Genomic DNA, 21,176 nt, shown 5'->3' with positions numbered 1-21,176 from the left:
TTGTAATATATCTCAATTTTTACACATCCTCCACTTTTATATCAGATATTTGGCTTAATGGCAATATGAAAATCACAGTGATAATCTACTTGAATAAGATGTGAACAGCCAACAATAAATGCTGCCTCACTGCAACCCCTCTGAGGATGAAGCATCATGTTTTTGAGTACCATGCATTAGCTGGGATGCAAAAGAAATTACTGTTGTACAATAGGCATTTTCCTCATCTCAGGATCTAAGGCAATGTAAAGAAGTAATTTTTCCTGATTTTGTTTTTGCTTCTTATAAATAAAACAATACAGTTCTTTGCAGAGCAGCTAATGACCAATGTGGTAATGTTAATTGGTTTATAGTGATGAGATAGTATGTGGTAAAGGTGGTGTCAGAAAGGAGAATGGAGCAATAGTATCTATTTCCATTATTGTTGAATGAGCTCATTGGCTTTAAATGATTTTCTGTTTCAATACAACAAAAATCTTCAGGCGTGGTTAATTAGATCTTGGGATTTGATTTAAAAAAAAACCCAACCAAAAACAAAAAAGAAGAAGAAATCAAATCTGTCCCTATTGAGCTTCCTGACTTTCATTTTTATTTTCTTTTAAGAGAAAAAAAAAAGATTTTTACAGAGAAGCCTATCAAATGAATACTGTTCTGCACTTCTCTAAGAATTTCCTGAATATGCCATTTTAAAAGATTGTCTTATTAAACCAATTCCCATCACACACTTCTATGTTAAACTTTGAAAAATAATCTTTGCTATTTCTGGACATTGAAAAGGCACTCCTGTGCTCTCTTTGTATATTAGACAACAAAGTCTTTAGCTGGAATTCATTGATGTCCATGGATTTCAAGTCCTAAGATAGATAGAGGCTTCCCCACCAAGATAGTAAAAACGTAGCTAGTAGCTATTACTTTCATTGTCTGATAATTGCAGCCCCCCCCCCCCAAAAAAAAAAAAAACAACAAACAACCAAAACCACACCTGCTTTGTTACCTTGCTGTTTTCTTGGCTGGCAAATTATATGGTACACAAATATAATATATACACATAGGACTAGAATATGACAGAAGGCTTTTTGGGGAGTGATACTTTACTGCTATCATCAAAACATAGTTTCTGTTTTCCTTCTACTCTCTGTGCAAAGTTATAGTTTCCAGGCGATAAATTGGTTCACAGTAAAAGTGTTATGTAACTACCAGTTACATTTTAGGGAGTTCAAGCTTCTCCTTGATGAATACTGGATCAAGTTCTAATTTTGTTAAACAGATTTTAAAAATTATTCTTTAGAACACAAACATATATTTATATTTTACTGGTGTTCATATGGCTTGTAGCAAAGTTAAACCTGATGCTAATGCAACAAAGGAAATAAATAACATTGTTGTAGTGATTTCATTCTTTGTGCTGGGTCAGTCTTCCAGGGATACTTCTGCTCTTCCTCTTCCAAAACTATGTAGTTCCTATTAATAGAATGCTAGTCTTTCACGGCTAAATTTTTTAACTGATGCAGAATCCTTCTACTGTACTTCAGTAGGGGTTAAAATAATTTTCAATGTGCAATCACTGGGTGTGCATGCAGGGATACTATCTCACATGCAAAAATTAGTGGCTAAAAAGGTTTATGTTCTCTGTGACTTAAATCATGATAATATCTAGAGGCTTTCATGAAATTAAGTCCCATTAGCTAGACAGTGTGAAAGGCTGAAGGTCATGTAGTGCAGAAAGGAAGAATAACTGAGGATATAACAGACAAGCAGATGGGAAAGAGAAGAGGATGGAGCGACAAAGGATTTCTTGGCCATAGTGGGGCTCACTGTTCAGGACAGAGTGTGTGACCCTTTATCGCAGCATGGAAAACTTAGAGTACAGATGTCACCAGGTGAAAACTGGCAAACAGAGTTCATTCCCATGCATGTAAATTCCCTTTTGACTTATACCTGTTGTTGCTAAATACATGTTACATAGGCTTCATATCTGCACAGCTCTCCTAACTCCACCTTCTTCCTTCAATAACAACTGCAGAGGGATGTTTACTGCCCAAATTTTTAAAACATATGACTCTTTCTAATTAATTAGTAATGAATTTTTGATTTTAAAAATGGTTAATTTGGTGAAGACCTATATTTTTACTCCATTTTAAGTAAAAACATAATGTGATATTTCACAAAGATACTGAATCAAAAATGCTTTTCTTCTGTTCTTTCCATTAGCATTGTTTCCTGAAATGTTTTCAAATGGGGCATTAGGTTAAATATTTTTCCTTTCTTATGACTGGAAATAGGATTAATATGTGTTGTATAGATTATGAGCTATTTATATTTCAAATAACGTTGGCTGTTCTGTAGGAATTTAGTCATTTTTCTTCTTTCTCTCTATTCTCAGTTACAGTGTTACTCAGAAAATTGTTGTATTGCCAGTGGTTTTATATATCTGTATTTATACACTCTCCATAAAGACTGTCAAGATATCTTCACATCTGCATTCTTTGCCAATTGTTGCGTGCTGTGCCTGCCACAGACTTTCTGAGAAGGACCATGATGATAGTGACCTTGATACTGTATTCATATTCCTTTGTTTCTCTAACTGACCAATGTTTACTAATCCTGAACAATCTCATTTATTTCCTTTTGCATCCCTCGATAAGTGTTACCAAACCACAGTTAGAGGATATAGAATTAATCCCATGGTGTTCATGAGGGATAAGACATTTGCTCCATGGAGAACTGCTGGTTCCCCAAGGCTCAGGTTTCTAGAGGACTGTCCCCTGTGTCCATGCCATTTGCCTGGGCACATTAGGCCTCCAAATGCTTTATTTCTCAATGGGATGGGAAATAAGGAGTTTTAATGCACCAGAAATGGAGTAAAGAGGAAGGTAGAGGACCAAGCACAGGTGGCCATCAGAAGAAGGTAAAAGGCACCCTGGAAAACTCAGACCTTTGTCCTTTCTAAGACCAGCAGCAAGCAGCTGAAAGCTCTCTGCTTGCTTGGCTTTTAATCACATCCCAGGTTTCTCCTGAGGTAGTACCAACTATGCAATCTTCCTTTACTTACAGCTCACAGGATATAATACAGAAAATCTGTAGAGCTCTTTATCTGGCTCTGCATCCTCCATTAATTTTAATTCCTTCATGTTTTCTGACTTCTTTTTTGAGCAACAGACCCTGTATACAAATATTCAAAGTTTCAGATTGCTGTTCTTATGCTTGTCCCACAACAGTACTTTTATTGAAAAGGCTATTTTCCTTTCTTTTTTTGCCCATTGTTCTGTTTGAATGTTTCATTGTTGTTGTTGCATTTGGGTGGGCTTTTTTATTTTCTTTTAAAGCAATGTGTGTGCATGTGCCTTACCTTGAATTCTGTATGTTTTGTTGGTATTTCATTGCATGACTGTAAGAAAGGATTTCTTACTTTGAATGCTTCTACAGAAATAATGTTCTTTTTCTGGCTCACATATATTCACATAGGTTTAAATTTTTTTTCCGAGTTTGTTGGTAGAGGTAGAATAGATTTCTTTGAGTAGTTTCTTTGAGATGGATTCTTAACCTTTTGCATATCATTCAGCCATAGAGTAAAAGGCAATAACACTGGAGAGACTTGTCATCTTCTCCATGGTTTTGAATTTTCTTTTCTTTCTTATCATAAAGAAATGGTAATTGGTCCAGTTTTTTGTCATGAGGGTAATTCTCTCTTCTTCCTGCACTGGTGTTGCATGTTTATGGTGACTACAGCAATTGTATTTGTGGCACAGAGATGTTACAAAAACAGTTTCCAGTCTCTGTTTAAGAGATTTAAAAAAAAATCATTAAAAAATCTGAAAACAGAAAGGATACTTCTGCTGTGGCATCAGTCAGCTCTTTGATGGACACTCGGCCCAGTTTCCTCAACTCTTGGCTGAACCTGGCCACGACACCTGGCTCTCCTGGGCTGGGCTCAGTTGGACCTAGCCCTGACTGGCAAGGCCCTGTCCTGCCCTGCCCTGCCCTACGTTCCCCCTCAGGTCCTGGCTCCCCAGCCCTCAAGGAGTAACTGGCCCCTGATATTGATCTTTACTTGATGCTATTTGGCTTTTAATCTTCCACCTTCTGTTCCCATAAATGCACCAGTTTACTCAAGGAAAGTTTCTGCACAGTGCCTTTCAGATTTTCTTTGCATATCCCAATACTGCATTAAGCATTGAACAAGTATGTATTTTCTCTTGGTCCATACACGTTCTTCTCCATCTGCATTCATGAAAGAAGGAAATACAGTTCTCTGTCATTGTCTCATGTAGGAGGAAAGGTAACTTACACACTTTCACAACACTGTGTGCAAAAGCTGGAGAAAATCAGTTCTATTTTTAAAAGGCTTGCTTCAGTTTTCCATTAGTAAGTTGTACCATCATCACTAATTAATAGAATTTGATGCTGGGAACACTTCGATTGTTTCTGGGGTCAATAGATTAATGAAATATAAAGCAAGGCTTACCTTATTAAATAAAAGTGTAAGTCTTAATTTACAGTAGAGGATTTGTTGTTTCCCTAGTTACATGATTTTTACTTCCTCTAATGACCTGAAGAAAATGACAGAAATGTGCCCAGGCACTTAGCAATAGGACAAGGGGGCACGGGCTCAAGCTCTGCCAGGGGAAATTTAAGCTGGAGATCAGAAAAAAATTCTTTCCAGAGAGAGTAATCAGGCATTGGAATGGGCTGCCCAGAGAGGTGGTGGATTCACCTTCCCTGGAGGTTTTCAAAACGAGATTGGACGTGGCACTGAGTGCCATGATCTGGTGAATGGACTGGAGCTGGACCAAGGGTTGGACTTGATCTCGGAGGTATTTTCCAACCCAATCGATTCTATGATTCTGTGAAATTGCTCAAAGGGAAATTGCATGGACCATACAGCTTCCTGAGCTATGAGATCTCCAGAGATCTCTTCCAACCTAAATTGCTCCATATACGTATTTATGCATGCATAAAGGGTATAAGCGTAGCTTTTACATCAGAAGGAAAGGATCCATTATTTCCTGGGGAGGATGGGCGTTAAGATGAGTTTCCAGCAGAAAACGACCTGATATCAGAAAAAATATCCATACATATTGCCGGGAAGAAATCTTCCAATTCAAGTGCAACTTGGGATTTAGAAGAAAAACAGATGCCTTCTAAGTCTAAGTGCAGAATGAACACAGAATAAATATCTGTTTCATCGATTTTGAAATTAATCGAATTATATTGTGTATTAATTTGGTGATTTGGTAAATTAGACACTTTGAAGAATGGAGGCCTTCTCAGTTGTGACTTTGATGTATTTTTGTATTCCTATTTAGTCTAATGAAATGTCAATAGTTTATTCAACATTTATTTACTTAGTTTTAGGTTGACTTGACCGTACAAACAAGTATACGGAACTATTTTACTTCTGTAACTTTAAGGATGTTTCAAGTACTTATAAGAAAAAGTCTAGTGTGAGCTAGATTTTGGCAATTCACACTGCTCTTCTAAATGTATATCTGTTCACAATTTTTGTAAATATTTATAACCAATTAGTGAATTTTATCTTTTTTTCATAAAATCTTCAATATCTCTTTCTGATTAGCATAACTTAAACCAAAACCTATGACTTCTGGAAAATCTTTGCTTATGTTTTTCTCTCCAACATTCCGATAAATCCACAATATTAATCAATTTTTAATAGAAAGAAAAGATTCAATAGGTGCTTTTTCTAATCCCCAGATATTCAGGAAGGTAGGCAGGTTTTGCTACAATCAAACTCAGTATTTAAGTATGCTTCTTGCTATGGCTGTTCCATGCCCCACATGCTACAAAGCAGGGTTACTGTGAGATGCAGTATAATAATGTCAAAATTCTACACTCTAGCAGACAACTGTGTGGACCTTTTCCTTCCATCAGTGTGTATCTGCCATCCTAGCTCTGTCAAAGATACTTGGAAGAAAAAACACTGAACAAACTGAATGATCTAATCTTTAATAAGTACTTTTAAGCAAGATGGCACATTTCAGTGGTTCCCCTGAGCAAGAAAGCTGATAATTTCCAGTTATATCCTGGACATGTTTGGTTTTAATATGGACTGGATGCCAGACAACTAAATGCCCAAAAGGCTACTACTGTCCTCCTGTAGCTCTTCTAGCTACTGCATAAACTTAAGGCGTAGAGGTTCTCAGGTGGAGAACTAAGTTTGGTTTAGACAAGGAGATGATTATGCTCAAATTTCTTATTTCATATGTGTATAGGTACATGAATAAACATTTATGACTTTAAGACATCAATAATTGCAAAAGAGTAGATCAATAATACGTTAATACATTTTTAAATGCACTGTAACTGTTACTTTTGGTCAAGTGTAATAGAATTGCCAGAATAAATTGTATTATTGTGCTGCTTTAAAGGTGAACCAGCAGGGGAAATGAACTCACCACAAGAGAGATTATAAGTCAGACCTAAAATTTAATAATAATATTACAATAACAACACTGACACACAAGGGAAATTGCTTTCAACTCACAAAACCCCAGCAGTATAACCCAGTGTCCTGGGGCACAAACCCAAGGGGGTTTGTTTGCCCTTGTGCTGAGACCCCTGTGGTTCCCCCAAGTCCAGAGCAAAAGGAAAAGAAAAACCTGTTGGTGCAGGCGAGGGCTGTGGTCTGGGCGAGAGCAGTGATCTCCTGTCAAGGTCCTGCTGCTGCTCTGGATCCGACGAGAAGCTCCCGAGGTCTTCTTACCCACCCCTTATGTACCCTCAGGGAGCTCTCAGTCCCTCCCCCTGGGCGGGGACTCACACAATGGGTGATTAACTCTGGGAGCCAGGGGGTGTTGAGCTGTTGATGGCCCGTTAGCAGCTCCGCCCCCTCAGGCTGGGTGTGAAGGTGATAATGGCTCCCTGGGCAGCTGCTGCTAATGGCCCATTGACCTTGGGGAATGAATAGAGGGGGTAGAATACACAGCTTTGATCACCCCCACACAGGGTTAGCTGGTCCCTCCTGCTGAACTAGGACAATTATTAAAAAAAATCAAGGCATTGTTTAATGTTCAATAACTGTTCATTAAAAGATTGTTTAATTATCAGGTGAATTCATTATTCAAATTATTCACTGATTTCTTGGTTTGCTAGCAGTTCATGAGCTGTTCACACATTATTGCAGCCACAATATGCTGTGCTAGTAGGTTATTGAAGTCTAATGATTATATTTATTCTATGAAAGCCTTAAAGCATTTCCTGATTTTCCTATTGGAAAGGTTTAGGTGCTTAGGAGACTCACAAGCATAGTATGAATTTAATATTTTCCATATCAGTATGTTATTACAAATGAACAATTTGAGAATATTTCAGTGGAAATTATATTATTCATAAATTTTCCTGAAAAGGAGTTACTGTTGGGCTCTTCGCAGCAAGAATGACCTTTTACTATTCATATTCACTCTGCAGTGGAGTCTTTTTGCAAATAATTCAAAGCAAACCCACATCAAGGTGATAAAAAAAAGTTCCCAGGAACTGGGATGAGATGAAAAACTAAACCTGATTTCAGATTTGGGTGTATTAATAAGACAATAAAAATCTTGGATTTGGCTGTACATGTTGGAGCCAAGGAGCCCCTTAGATAAGGCCCAATGCTAAGACTCAAGTTTCCTACTGTGTGTTTGTTTAAAATTTGATTCTCTTCTTTACACACATACTTTCGTTTCACATATCACAAGATATTGTGCTTTCATGATGCCTCATGTTATGAATTTCAAATATTCAGAGCAAGGATTCAATCCACTTGTCAGTCTGTGGTGAAAGCATATGCACACCTTTTGAAAAGTCAACTATTGCCTTAGATAATATATGTATGATTGCTGATTTTCCAAGGTATGCATCACTGCGCACCCTTGAGAGTGGTAAAACCTTTCCTGCATAAAAGCAGCAACTACGTTTACAAAAAAGCTGCACATGCCAAACGTATCAAGAATCTTCACAGTAAAGACTCCCCAAGATATTGCCTGCACGATAAGCAGTTAAATTACATTATGTAAATTGCATGCAAATATATGCACAGCATATGATAATTAAAACCTTTGTAAATATGTATTTGCAAAATACAATCCATCATGGTCCACAAGGTTATAATCTACATTTTTTTAAATGAACAGTGGAAAAACTTTGAGCATTCACACAGAAGTGAATCATAATAATTTGAAACATAATGAGCTCTCATTTATCAACCTTGGATTCTTTACAGTGTTGTTCATTCAAAAAAAAAAAAAGAAAAATCTCTGATTCAGTAAATACAAAACGTAAGCTTTTATCAGTATTTTTTGTTTCTGTAAAATATAAGAACTGACTGTGAGCCTTCAGTAGTCATGGTTGGGAAGTCAAAAGTTGTGTATGTGATGTCATGAAGCAGAACCTGAGAAGAACAGAAATTTTACTAAGAAATGTGACAAAGCACGTGCAGAAAGTAGCCTTTGGAATGACTTTTACACTTCATCTTTCAGTTTCGCTCTGAAAACAGCACCTCCTGCAGCACATTAGAGATGAAACCATGATGGCTGCATACAGCTGTCTCAAAGGGAACAAGGTTAGCTGGTGAATCATGCCACTTCTTCCTCAGTCACACTGATCCTCCCTAGAGACATCCAGCCCAAGTCCTGACAAGGTTTGACAAGTTCTTCAATCTATAGTCCAGTGAGAGGTTTACAACCAACAGTGGCATAGTAGCACTGTGTGAGCTGTGAGTCTAAATCCTGTAACTTCACAGTCTGGTACCAAATGCTCCTCTTGCACTTTCTCTTGTGTGTGAGAGAGATTGTCAAGGCAGCAGTTTTCTCTTTCCCTTTACTTTGCCCTCCCACAAAGAGCTTCAGTGGTTTTCTCCTTGTGCTTCCAGTGCACAGAACTGATACTCCCATGATGCTTTCAGCTGATTTTAGTTAGGTCTGACCTATGGAAGTTATCAAACTGGAGAAATGTAGAGGCTGGATGAAATTTAAGGTCCATTGAGCCCAACACAGTCCATGGGAAAAGGAAACAGGAAGAAATCCCACAGTATCTTGTGATGCCTGCTGCAAAAGGCAGGGAGCTTGGGAAGGTGATGGCTTCTGCCTACCTCCATCTAGGCCTACAGAAGCAACATCACTGGCTTACACTGAGGCCCCTGTTGAAGGAGATGATTTTCCCCATCTACTCTGCTTTTGTGAGACCCCCTCTGGAGTGCTCTGTCCAGTTCTGGGTACCACAACATAAGAAGGACTTGGACCTGTTGGAGCAAGTCCAGAAGAGCGCCACCAAAAAGATTAGAGAGATAGAGCACCTCTCCTTTGAAAACAGGCTGAGCGAGTTGGGGCTGTTAAACCTGGAGAAGAGAAGACTTCAGTGCCTATAGCACCTCTCAGTACCTAAAGGGGCCTACAAGAGCATGCAGAGGAACTTTTTACAAGGACATGTAGTAATAGGACAAGTAAGAATGTCCTTAAACTGAAAGGGTAGGTTTAGATAAGATATTAGGAAGAAATTATTTACTGTGAGGGTGGTGAGCACTGGAACAGATTTCCTGGAGAACCTGGGGATGCCCCATCCCTGTGAGTGTTCCAGGCCAAGCTAGATGGAGCTCTGAGCAACCTGGTCTAGTGGAAGGTGTCCTTGCCCTTTTAGGGGTTTTGTAACCAGATGACCTTTAAGGTCCCTTTCAATGCAAGCCATTCTATGTTATCACCCTTTTATTCTCCTTTCAGCTGAAAAGATCTAGTGAATTTGGTTCTTCCAGTTTTAAGATGAGTCAGTTCTCAGCAGTCCTTGGGTTATAGCATGACAGTTTACAGACTGTCAGACTGATCTTGCCAGTAGTGAAAAACAGGCTTATCTATAGCTATGGGCATATTTTCCTAACATTGCTGGGATTTGTCACATATGTAAAAATAAAACTGTGTTTTAAAAATTCATAGTTGGCAACTGAGGAAAGCTCTCCCACCTTTCAATGCAAGTAGGTAGTACTGGTGAACTAGCTGAATGAGTAAATGCAAACATGGCCTTTTGTTTCTCTTGTTTGAAATAATGCTTGTTAGCAGTAATGGTCAGCACCTTTTACCTGACACATTGGTGACTGCTGGGACTGACTGACAATGAATAAGCCTAAGGAGGAAAGTCACTTTGCTAGTTGCTGACTTGTGATTATTGGACAGTTTCAAGATTCTTTACATGGCACCTTCTGTTTCAGGCATGTATTACACAGATGCTGAATATCTTTAACAGTGTTCCTTATTGCTAGAGAATAGGCTCATTCTCCTTCACAATCAGGTAATTGTGTTTTTTTCTTCCCGGTACATCAGGCTGGTGAAATAAATATTTTTTTAAAAGTTTACTCCCAGAAGAGGGCAGCCAAGCAGTCAGCTAGTGAATAACTCCAGGCCTGATTGTGTCACCTGTGATCATAGCAAGTGACAACACTGATTTTTTTGCCTATGAAATTATTTCACCTGCCACAGTGGTGCTTTTTCATTGGTCTTATGCTAAGCCCTGAGCTTCTGTCCATTCTGCCAGAAAAGCAGGCAGGAGGTCATCACATCATACAACTCGTACATGCAGACAGGAGAATCCACGCTAGACTTTCCAGTGGTGAGCTGTCAGAAAAGACTTTCATAAAGCAGGCTTCCAAGTCTGACAAGCTCTGGAAATCCAGGCAAATGACATTTATCAGAACCAAATAGCAAATTATTTAAATGCTACTTATCATTATTTAGTGGTTTGTAGCATTTTGGAATGTGTCTATATAAGTAGTGTCTGAGCCTCTAAAAAACCAGTGTCTGACTACCACACAGAAAGGAGGTTTTGCAAAAATCAGACTCCAAGTAAAATTTTGAGCCTTTAAAAAATATAATCCAGCATATAATAATTGTCTTAAAAATACAGATACTGACATACATAAAAAAATGTCATGGCACTTTATTAAATGTTGAATTCTCTGAGTGGTGCTGTCCTCATATTTAAATCTGTTAGAAGTCTGCCATAAAAGCAGGCCAGCTGGCAGCCCTGAGAGCAATGGGAAGAAAGCATTCAGCAGTGGGCTCTGCGGGAATGTATATTGATGTGACAAGAGAGGTATACTGACAGGGGCCTTGGTTTTGTGCAAGGGAGAGAAGGCAAGAATGTAGGCTCTGATCCTCTTGTGTGACAATTATGGTCACTTTATGCCCCGCTACTCTGCCCAAATGGGACAAAAGCAGGGAACCACTGTGAAGGTTGAAAATTTGAAACTCGTATTTCTAATGTACATAGATATAGCTACATGTAGCATTGTATTCAAACTGGATAAAAATATTCACTTGCACAGGAATAGAACCTGTCAAAAGAAAATAATTAAAACAGAGATGGAAATCATGTTAATGTGATGGATTTATTTGGTTTTATAATGACAAGAATATCCACTGTAGGAAGAAAGATCATTGCAGAAATAATTTATCATTTAGAAAGGGCTTTTTGCTCTTAATTTCTTTTATTTTATGACTTGTTCAACCCAGCAGAAAAAAATTATCTCATCATGAATGAAAACTTCCTAAGAAAACATTACCTCAGCTAATGCAAAGGATGTTGCAGCTCTCCAGTCAGAGGAATCTAAATCAATTGCCCTCTACAGCTTTGATCATTCAGATCAAACCTTATAAGTGCACAGGGATCAAACTGGCAGTCTGTGTCCATGACTAACAAAGGTGTTTTATTTTCTTTACCTGTGAAAGGATGCTACCTCCCATAGTAATCACAGGGCAAGCAGTCCTCACAAACAATAGCAGATTTACTTTTATGGGTTTGCCTCTTTGGAAAAAGCATCTGGAGTAGTAACTCTCTGACTGCTGTGCCAGGAAGCAGAGCAGAGCTGCTATTGCGTAGCTTAAGAGTTAAGCCCTGAGGAGATGAAAATAGAAAGGCTGATTGCTGGTTGTCTCATCAGCCCTTGTGAAAAGCAGCTGACAGTGTTCATGTTTGGGAGATGAGAGGAAATTGGAAACCCATTCCATCTCTCCTGGTGTTTCAGTCACAGGAATATATGTGACTACTGTTCAGAAAGTACAAGGAGAGTAAAATGCTTAAGCCACAATTCAGTGATGTCCATTGTCACATATAAGCAGAACAGTAAAATGATTGAGAAAAAAATAGCTTTGTTTCTTCAAACTCAGTCTGTGATAATTGGAAATAGGAATTCTGACACTGGATCAGGTAACCCTGGGCTTTTTCCCTTTCTGCTTGATTTTTGTTTGTGGCCAAATACTGAAATTTGGATTTAACTTCATGAATGTCAGCCATCAGCCTGGGACTTGGACTAAGAGCAGCTTGCAGAGTATCAGTGACCGTTTTGACTGTGATAAACATCACAAAACCATAACAAAAGCAGTTCTTTCTCTCCTAAGAGCAAAAAGAGTTGTTGCTAGTTTGACACCCACATGCTTTTCCCTCCCTCACTGTTTCTGTCATCACACTTTAAACCCCCTCATAGAGCTTCAGATCAACTGTTGCAGAAGATACCTGGCACGTTTCAAGGCCAGATTGTCACACACATGGACACTTATCAGGGAAGGCAGTTTGGGGAATGAATATTGGGCCACCTCCTGAAATCTGTAATGAAGGTACACAGAAAGGTGGGTTAAGAACAAGTGCTATGTGGGGTGCTACTTTCTAGTTAGCAGGATGAAAGAAGGATAGTAGGTGGAAAGTACTTGATTCTGACAACAAAAGAAGAGTATGTGCTTCCTTTTTTAAATGAAATTTCAATTTTGTGTTGAATCAGCTATTGGTCTTGTGATTCTGTCACTGACATGCACATTGTCATCTGGACTTCAGTGTCATGCTATTGCCCAGCAATAGAAATGTCAGGCTTTTAAACATCATCTTCTGGAGCACTATCCATTTATTCACAAGGCACTAAGAATGTACAATTTCTAGACAATCTTTTATTTATATAAATAGCAAAAAAGAATACAGAAAGACATTATTACAGTGTCTTACATATCGAATAATCCTCCCACAGCTGCTGGTAGGACTGCCCAGCCCCCTTAGTGCTTCTTTCAGCTCAGTCAGCCTGCAGCTGCCAGCATGGCAGGGATCCCCTAAGAGACAAGAGGACTTATCTTTGGTTCTTTGGCTTTACTGACAGTTGAAGAAAGCTCCCATATGAGCTTCAACACATATGAACAGTTTTTCTTTGTTTCCAGTGTTTTTTCTTCACATTTAGCTGAAGACAAAACTTATCAGACAGAATTGAGGAAGTTGAAGAGAGAATAAAAAACATTTGGGGCCAGAAAAAGACAAAGAAACATTAGGTGACTATCTGTGTTTCAGTTTAGGGGAACTTTTCAACAAGTTGCCCTCAAAGTATTAAAAATAAACCTTCTCTTGTCTTTGTAGATTTGCTCTGTTTTGCCTTCAGAGTGTATGTGGAATTTTTCCAAGCCAAACATATTGTGAGGGTAAATAAATAACTATTTTCTGGCTGCAAGAAATCCAAGCAGTAGAGAAACTAGCTTTGTTCAAGAAGGTCTTGTAAAAAAGTCTTGATTTACTTCATGTTGTTGACTTGCTTATGTTTCTGCTTAAGTCTACAGTTTGAAAGGCAAAAACATTGTGACAAATAATGAAGTAATCATGCAATTAGGACTCAATTACTCGTGCTGTTAGAGTGATTTTTGCTTATTTTTTCCCCACATAAGAAAAAATAAATATTGTATCTTTCTCACTTCTCTGGTGCCAATTTCCATCTTGAATAATGTGAAATCCAGAAAGTTAATTCTCATGGGTTTACCTTTGTAGGGTTATCCATCCCAATGTTATCTGGGCTCTGGTCTGTCATGAAGCAGTCAGAGTGCACAGTACATTTTACTATTAGCCCTCAGAATACAGATGAGTGAGGAGTGAGGAGATGCAGACGTTGAACTGTGGCTCTTTTCCCTCTCCAAAATTCAAGGCAGGCTAGCAGGGCAGGGAGCAGGGATGGACAAAACGTGATTTTTGAATTCTGTGCAACCCTGTGGCAGTTCAAGTGCAGTTGTAGGGCTCAGTCTGTGACAGGTGGTTATCATTTGGGCTATGTTAGTACAAGAATCTGCATAACTTGCATTTCTCACTGCGGGAAGAAGTGACCCAGCAGATGTAGCCAGGTTTAACCTGACAGGAAGTCACTTTTGGGTACTCTGGCACTCTTCTGCAGTTGCTGTCTCCCTCCCATGACCTACACCCTGCATCTCCCCCAGCTCTTTGCTTTCAAACCAAATATGAAATGCAACATGTATCTCATGCTATATGAAGACATTGGCTATTAGTTGGAAAGGTGAGAAATTTTGCACAGTTCTACTGCAAGGCCCTGTCAAACGGGGAAACAAAAAATCCTGTCTCAAAAGTGCTGTGTAGTGCCATCTACAAGTATAGCTTTATAAGTTCCTGATACTAGGTTGAAAGGCATGTTGATCACTCAATGCACTGCCAGATGTCCCACACCTGAAATAACTTCCTGTAATAGAGGCTTGGGTCATGTTTCCCATGTGGAAACCATTCAGTACATGGGTTTTCCTGTATTTTCATGGAGAACTGTCACTTTTTTATCAGTGTCTAGAGCATAGATACAGCAGTTAATGTGAATGCCAGCTAAACCAGGCAGCTGTTCAATCTGGTGGCTGGGAACCAAAGACTCACACATGTCCAGTGCATAGTCCCTTTACACCTGTTTGACTAGGACTGTGGCAGAGCTTGCTACTTCAGACCTTGTCTGTTTTCCATCGTGGAGTCCCAGGCACATCTATGCTGGGTCTCATAAATGCCCTCAACTGGTAATGATCTGCACCACAACACTCCTCTCAAGGCTGTGTGTAAGACTTCTAATACAGACCTTCTTTCAGTCTATTTGAAATTCAGGATCCAATCCTCTTTTGGGTGAATATGAGACTTCTCTTGTGATCAGCTGCATTTTTCATCTTGAGCTCTCTGCTGCTGGAAGTGCTTCATCTGTCTGCTTTTCACAGAAGCAGTGCCACTGATTTGATTGTGAGTGCATGGAACTAGATCTGAGGTGCCAGAATAATCTATTTCTCTCATGACATGCCCAGCATTTTAAAATTAAGCAATGGCTGACTTACATTTGAACTTAAATTAGACTGTAATAGCCCTGTTCTTAGGGGACCATAATAAGAACTTGAGAATGACACTAAATCAATGGACTTCTAAAGAAGAAGAAAAAAGAACTGAAGGACCTAAACTAAAACTGAGATGCTAATCCCAATGGACTTCGTTCAAACCTGTTAAAAAAGAGTTTTATTTTCAGGTTTTTAAAAGTATCTCAGATATGAACAAAGAGACAAATAGAATAGAAAGCCATTATTTGTTAATTAAAAAAAAAAGGAGGAAAAGAAAGCATGTTATCACAAATCCCATGTAGTGTGAGAATAGCATGTGGTTTTCTTTTTAGTGCGGTCAAGTATTCTTATTCCATTCTCTTCCAACACAATGCATTTTTCACTCTATGTTTGGTTTAATTGCTCTTCTCGCTGTAAGATCCATGCACGCTGAGGTCTATTCTGCAAAACATCCAGGATCTTGGCTCAGTTTCCTTTCCATCAGCATTAATTTTCTCAGTTTCCACCCCTTACAGGACAGGGGGAATAAGGCAGAATCTCTTCAGACATCACAGCACAAGCTATGCCCAATAACCTTTCCAGAAGGACAAGGATAAACCCTCATTATTCTAGATGAGTTAATGAGGACTCTGCATGAAATCAGTCAGACTGCTCATTACCAGTCTCTATTACTCTGGTTTCTCTGCCTAAATTTTACATTTTTAATTCCCCCTTAATCACTAGCTTCCAAGGATGCTGGCCTGCATTTGTCTGGTTACTTTTTCAAAACAATCTTCCAGTCTTTGTGTAATAATGGTTTTTTGCTTCTTTCCAGTGACGGCTGGGCAGACAGAGATGAAGTCATTGAAGGTTATGAACCTGAAGCAAATGGAGGCATTACTATCAAACTGCAGTCTCCTGAAGTCTTGGCATTTGATGACTACTATCTGAAGCTGCGTCTGGACACAAACACCCGCAATCCTTGGTTTCCTGAGTTCTGGCAACATAGATTTCAGTGCCGAATCCCGGGGCATCCACTTGAGAATCCCAACTTCCAGAAGAACTGCACTGGTAATCTGGCAATTATTTTTCTGTTTTTGAATCTGTGCTCTGGCAAAAGTTTTTCTTAGATTCACAGTGTTTTGGGGTTTCTCTTGTGGGCTTTTTTTTGTGTGTGTGGGTTTTTTTGCTTTGAGTTTTTTATGGTATTTTTGGGGGGGGTTTTGTTGCTGGTTTGGTTTTTTTGTTGTTTTTGTTTGTTTGTTTGTTTTTGTTTGTTTTGTTTTGTGTTTTTGTTTTTGTTTTTGGGGTTTTTTTATGATGAAAGGTGCCAATCTCAAATAGTACAGATCTTAATCTCAACTCTGGTGGGGGTATGTCTGATATGGGTTGCACAGCTTTCACTCAATTTAGTTTTTCTCTGTTATGGAGTGACTTGTTATCTTTTTGTATTTTAGGGCTATGCTAAGGCTGTCAGAAGCATCCAACTGTGTAATACAACTTGTAAACTATAAATAATCATTAAATTTTAACAAAAATAGGAAGAAATTTGTACTTTTTCCCCCTCAAAGTCTGCTTTTTCTGATCAACTGAATAATCAGGAAATTCACAGAAAATATTATGACAGAAAAAAATTTTAAGGAAAATTGGTGAGTCTTAAATTTGGCCAGTCATCTGCTTCATCCTTTCTTTTCTTAACCCATTAAAACATTTGTAGTTTATTTCCACTATGTAACACTGATATAAAAAACACACTATCCTACTGAAGGAGGTAAGTCTTACCTCATAGCAAGGGAGGTGTATTTGTGCATAGACAAGTTTTCTCTTCCATTCAGAATCTGAGAAAATAAAATATTTCAGTAAGATTAAATTTATTAATAAATTGAGTGAGATGTGGTTGCATTTCTGTAAAATACATACTGAATAATTTTTGGAAATATTTTTTTTGTAGTTTGTAAATACTTCCTTTTTGGCCAAAAAAGTATACTTGATAGTAAGGAACTTCATTAGAAACCAAACTAGTGAACCCTGGCTTCTCCTGGATTTTTGTCCTGTTCTTTACATCTCCACCTCCTCTATTCCCTAGCTGTAATCTCAGTTGGTCTTCATGTGCTCCCTGAGCTGCATTTTCATAGTTTCCACTTCTCCCCTTCTCCATCAGTAATACTTCCTAACAAGTACCTTTCCACATAAACTTTTGTTTCCCCCCAGCTGAGACAAAATACTGTGACTGACTTTAACAAAATGTTGATTTATGGTCTATACGTTCAATTGGCTTTGAGACTGCTTCAGCTCAGACCAAGGAGTTAATATAGGCCAACAAGGGCAAAAATTGCTAAGGAGTGTTGAGTCATTGATGCAGTGTAAATGCACAGCCCTCTTTTGTAAGAAAAGATTCCATTTACACTAATAAATTTTAGGCTGATACTCTATAAAAAGGCCTAGTTTTGAGACATCTTAGCAGCTGTTGTAAACATGGGTAGTTTGTTATCCAGTCTCTGTTTGGTTATGAAACTGGAAACTTGAGTTTGAACTGGCATAGTTTTTCTTCATCTGCTGCATCAAAGTCAAGTACCAGGTGGGGAGTTCAAAATGGCCAGGATGGGGCACTTCTGCACAAAATGTGTAGGTGAGCTTTCAGATAGTGATTGCTCTAGACTCCAATATTGTCCTTAAGCCAAAAAACAATTACAATTATGGAAGAAAACCAAGTGCCAGGGTTGAAGCCGCTGGACATTGGAGGAGGTCTGAAGAGATATCATTCCATGCCTCCTCTGTGTTGTGGGCTTCACAAGGCATCAGGTATCAGAGACAGGGACCACTACATTCTGATAACACTAATGAAACACAAAATCATTTGTCTACTTTGGTAGACTCTGACAGCTAAAAGTGTCAATTTAGGCATTCAGGTGCCTTTCCCTCGTCTAAAAACTGTAGGTTTTTGTATGAAATTTCAATGTGTGTGATACTTCTAAGGCTTTGCTGAAAAGCAATCAGCTCTTAAATTTGGTGGTGTACCACTGATAACTCTCAGGCTCATCACACACAACTCAAAAGTTCATAAATGTTTCAAATCAGCAAAGGGCAGCATTGCAAGGTATCTATTCCCAATAATAGCATACCTACAGAATTAAGAAATCTTCATCTTCCCCAGAAAACTGGGGGCATTGCAATACAGTATTTATTTTTCTTTAACTATACAGATCTGACTCCGACTGTCTGGCACCACCGGAGCTTTCTTTGCATGCATCTTTTTTTCCGACTTTTCTGCAAGGTTAAGACCCACTTCAAATAGCAGCAGGTTCAAAGCTTTTTGGTGGAGCCTTTCTCTCCAAGGAGGACTAGTATGACAGGTTCAAGAAACTGCCCTCTTCTCACAGAGTTGGAGGCAGGCCTTTTCACAAAATCTTTGCAAAGAAACCTGGAGTCTGAATTGCCTTTTCCTTCTTTCACTAAGTATCTACATACACAAATTTGAAGGGGAGCATCCACAATGCTCAATATATAAAAAGCACTAATATTTGAAACTCATTAAAAGTGCAAATAGATGAAGTTCTGGGGTTTTTGTAGAACTACAAATGTAAGTACTGCTGCTGCTACTAGATCACCCTGGAAAAATTATCAGTGGTATCAAGCACCTTAACTCCAGCATATCTAAGAGCTTTTACTCCTACCTCAAGTATTCCATCAATATTCCTGTGAAAAGATATATTGAGCCCTGCATTATGGAAAAACCTGGATCCTCTGCAGAGGATGCACAGGAGTCCATGCACATTATTAGCATGTATTGTGACTATCTCTGCATCCCAATCTGTTCTATATTGCAGAAGTGCACTGCTAGCTCTTATTGCGAACAAAGCACATCCATACTTTGGCACAGACAGGAATTGATTTGAAGGCAGCACTGCTCAACTTCATCTTTCATGTCAGGAAAGCTAACATCTCCAGAAACTATCTAATGAAAAAGAAAACCAAGGACAAAAATTCTTGTGATATCTAGGGAAGCATAGTGCAATTGTGGTTACCAAGCAAGGGGTTGCCTAGGAGCAGGCAGAAACAAAAATAGAAAAGGCAGTATTGTTTTTTGACTACCTTATTAAAAAAAATATTCAGAATACTCAAACCTATCCATTTTGAAAAGGATTTTAATTACAAAGTTTGTAATGAAGAATCTTCAGTTACTGCCTGTCCATTATAATTTGCTCACATACAATCTAATCACTTTACCGAGTAATTTATTCAGAATTGCCACTGGCATATTAAGATCAATTTTTATCATTCATAGATAGGCAAGGGCTTCTCCTCAAGCAATTACAGCTGCTACATTTCCAGTTTTTCACACCCTGTTACTGTTGAGTCAGCACTAGTTTGGGATTTTAGTCTTTCTAAAATGCAAAAGAAAGCTAGTTCCTAGAAATCTTCATTCTTTGTTGACAGGAATTACTGCTTGGATTCCCTCATTTGGCCCCTGAGAAGACTGATGTTGTTCTTCAGAAATTCTCATGTTACACCGAGCTCTGAATGTACATGCTCTGAATGTACATTGGTATTTTGGGAGAAAAAAGTCCACCTGGCATAAGAACTATTGGAAGGAAGCAAGTTCAAGTGCATGCTACTCTGTGAAGTCTGTGGGATGCCTAACAGCTGGCCACATTTTCAGAATAGCTTATCTGGATGTACTAGGACTATATAGTTGTAGAGCAAATCCTTGGGAAGGGAAGAAAACCATCAAAAGTTTTGCAGTGACTGCTCCTTTGGATCATCGCTTCGTGAAAAATTTAAATAACTTACTTTTGCCACATGGGTGGAAGGCAAATGACTGGGAACTACTTTTGACTCATTCTTTGCAATGGTGTAGCCAAATGCCTTTCATAAGGGAATGTCTATTTTCCTGTTCCCCTTTCTTTCCCTCCCTCTTTCTCTCTCTGTCTGCTATAGGAGATATTCTTCATTGACATAATAGGACTCAAGTATAGAAATTGTTTAATGTAGATTTATTGGTTCTGGCTGGGATGGAATTACCTTTCTCCGTAGCAGCCCTCACAGTACTGTGCTTTCTATTGGTAACTAAAAAGGTGTTAGTAACACCACTTTGGGGGCACTGCTGAGCAGGGTTCATACAGCACTGAAGCTCTCTCCACTCCATCTCCTCACCCTCTAGAGCTGGTCAGTTGGGAGTCGATAAGAGGCTGGGAGGGGGCATAGCCAGGGCAGTTGACCCAAACTGACTGAAGTTTCCATACTGTATGATGTCATGGTCAGCAATAAAAGATGTGAGAAGGATGAGGAGTAGGGGGAGAGCAGTTGTTATTAAGGCTTTTTTCTTCCAAAGCAACTGCTACATACTGAGGCCATCTTTCCAGGAAAGTAACTGAATATTATCTGCTGACAGAGGGAGAGAATACATTCTTCTTTGCTTCCATGCATGGTCTTTGCTTTTCTTTATTAAACTTCCTTTATCTTGACCCATGAGTTTTTAATTTTATTTTCTCTCTGCCGTCCTGTTGAGGAGGTGGAGTGAGAGACCAGCTTGGTGGGTACCTGCCAGTCAGCCAAAAAACATATTTGTATATGGCAATTCTCCTAGAGTTTCCTTGATATCCAGCAGGCCAAAACCACTTCCAATATAGAATTGTTCTGAAACTGTCCATGCCACTAAGGTGCTTTCAATGTATTCCATGAGGTAATTATAGTCTGTAGGAAACAAAGCATGTCCTGCAACTCTGCATGGGCACCTGACTGATGGTGAAATTCAGAACTTCACACCATTCTTCATGTTTTTCAGGTGAAAAGTCAGAGCAAAGTAGATCATTTTAACACTAACAAAAAAGAGCTGTTTCTGAGCTTGAGGTATCTGACTCAGGACTGACCTGACGCTAAGTTCTGTTAGAACACAACCTCAGGCACTGCCCCAAGTAAGTGTTTCCACATTTTGAAGATTGCACACTGACAGCAAGGTTAGATGACAGACTGTGTGTGTCAGGCAATTGAGTTCAGATATTTTTCCAGCAGTTCTGTGGGATGCTTTCTCCTCTGTGATCTGATAGAAATAGGCCAAATGGAAGTGGTTGGAAGTGGTTTTTTCCCCACAAAACTACAGTGACAAAT

At 38.9% G+C, this 21,176-nt stretch overlaps 1 protein-coding gene across 1 annotated transcript in view; it reads left to right on the top strand.

Moving 5' to 3' along the window:
- The window catches only part of GRM1 (glutamate metabotropic receptor 1), a 195,390-nt gene that overhangs the window by 110,995 nt on the left and 63,219 nt on the right, over positions 1-21,176 (top strand). The window contains exon 4 of the mRNA XM_071549372.1: positions 15,904-16,139. Within this exon, the coding sequence (XP_071405473.1) occupies positions 15,904-16,139 (236 nt within the window). The remainder of the gene's footprint in view (positions 1-15,903; positions 16,140-21,176) is intronic.

Source organism: Pithys albifrons, chromosome 2 (assembly GCF_047495875.1).
Source record: "Pithys albifrons albifrons isolate INPA30051 chromosome 2, PitAlb_v1, whole genome shotgun sequence".
In the NCBI taxonomy this organism is placed as follows: domain Eukaryota; kingdom Metazoa; phylum Chordata; class Aves; order Passeriformes; family Thamnophilidae; genus Pithys; species Pithys albifrons.
Note: the sequence above shows the minus strand (reverse complement) of the source record. Positions and strands in the feature narration are given on the sequence as shown.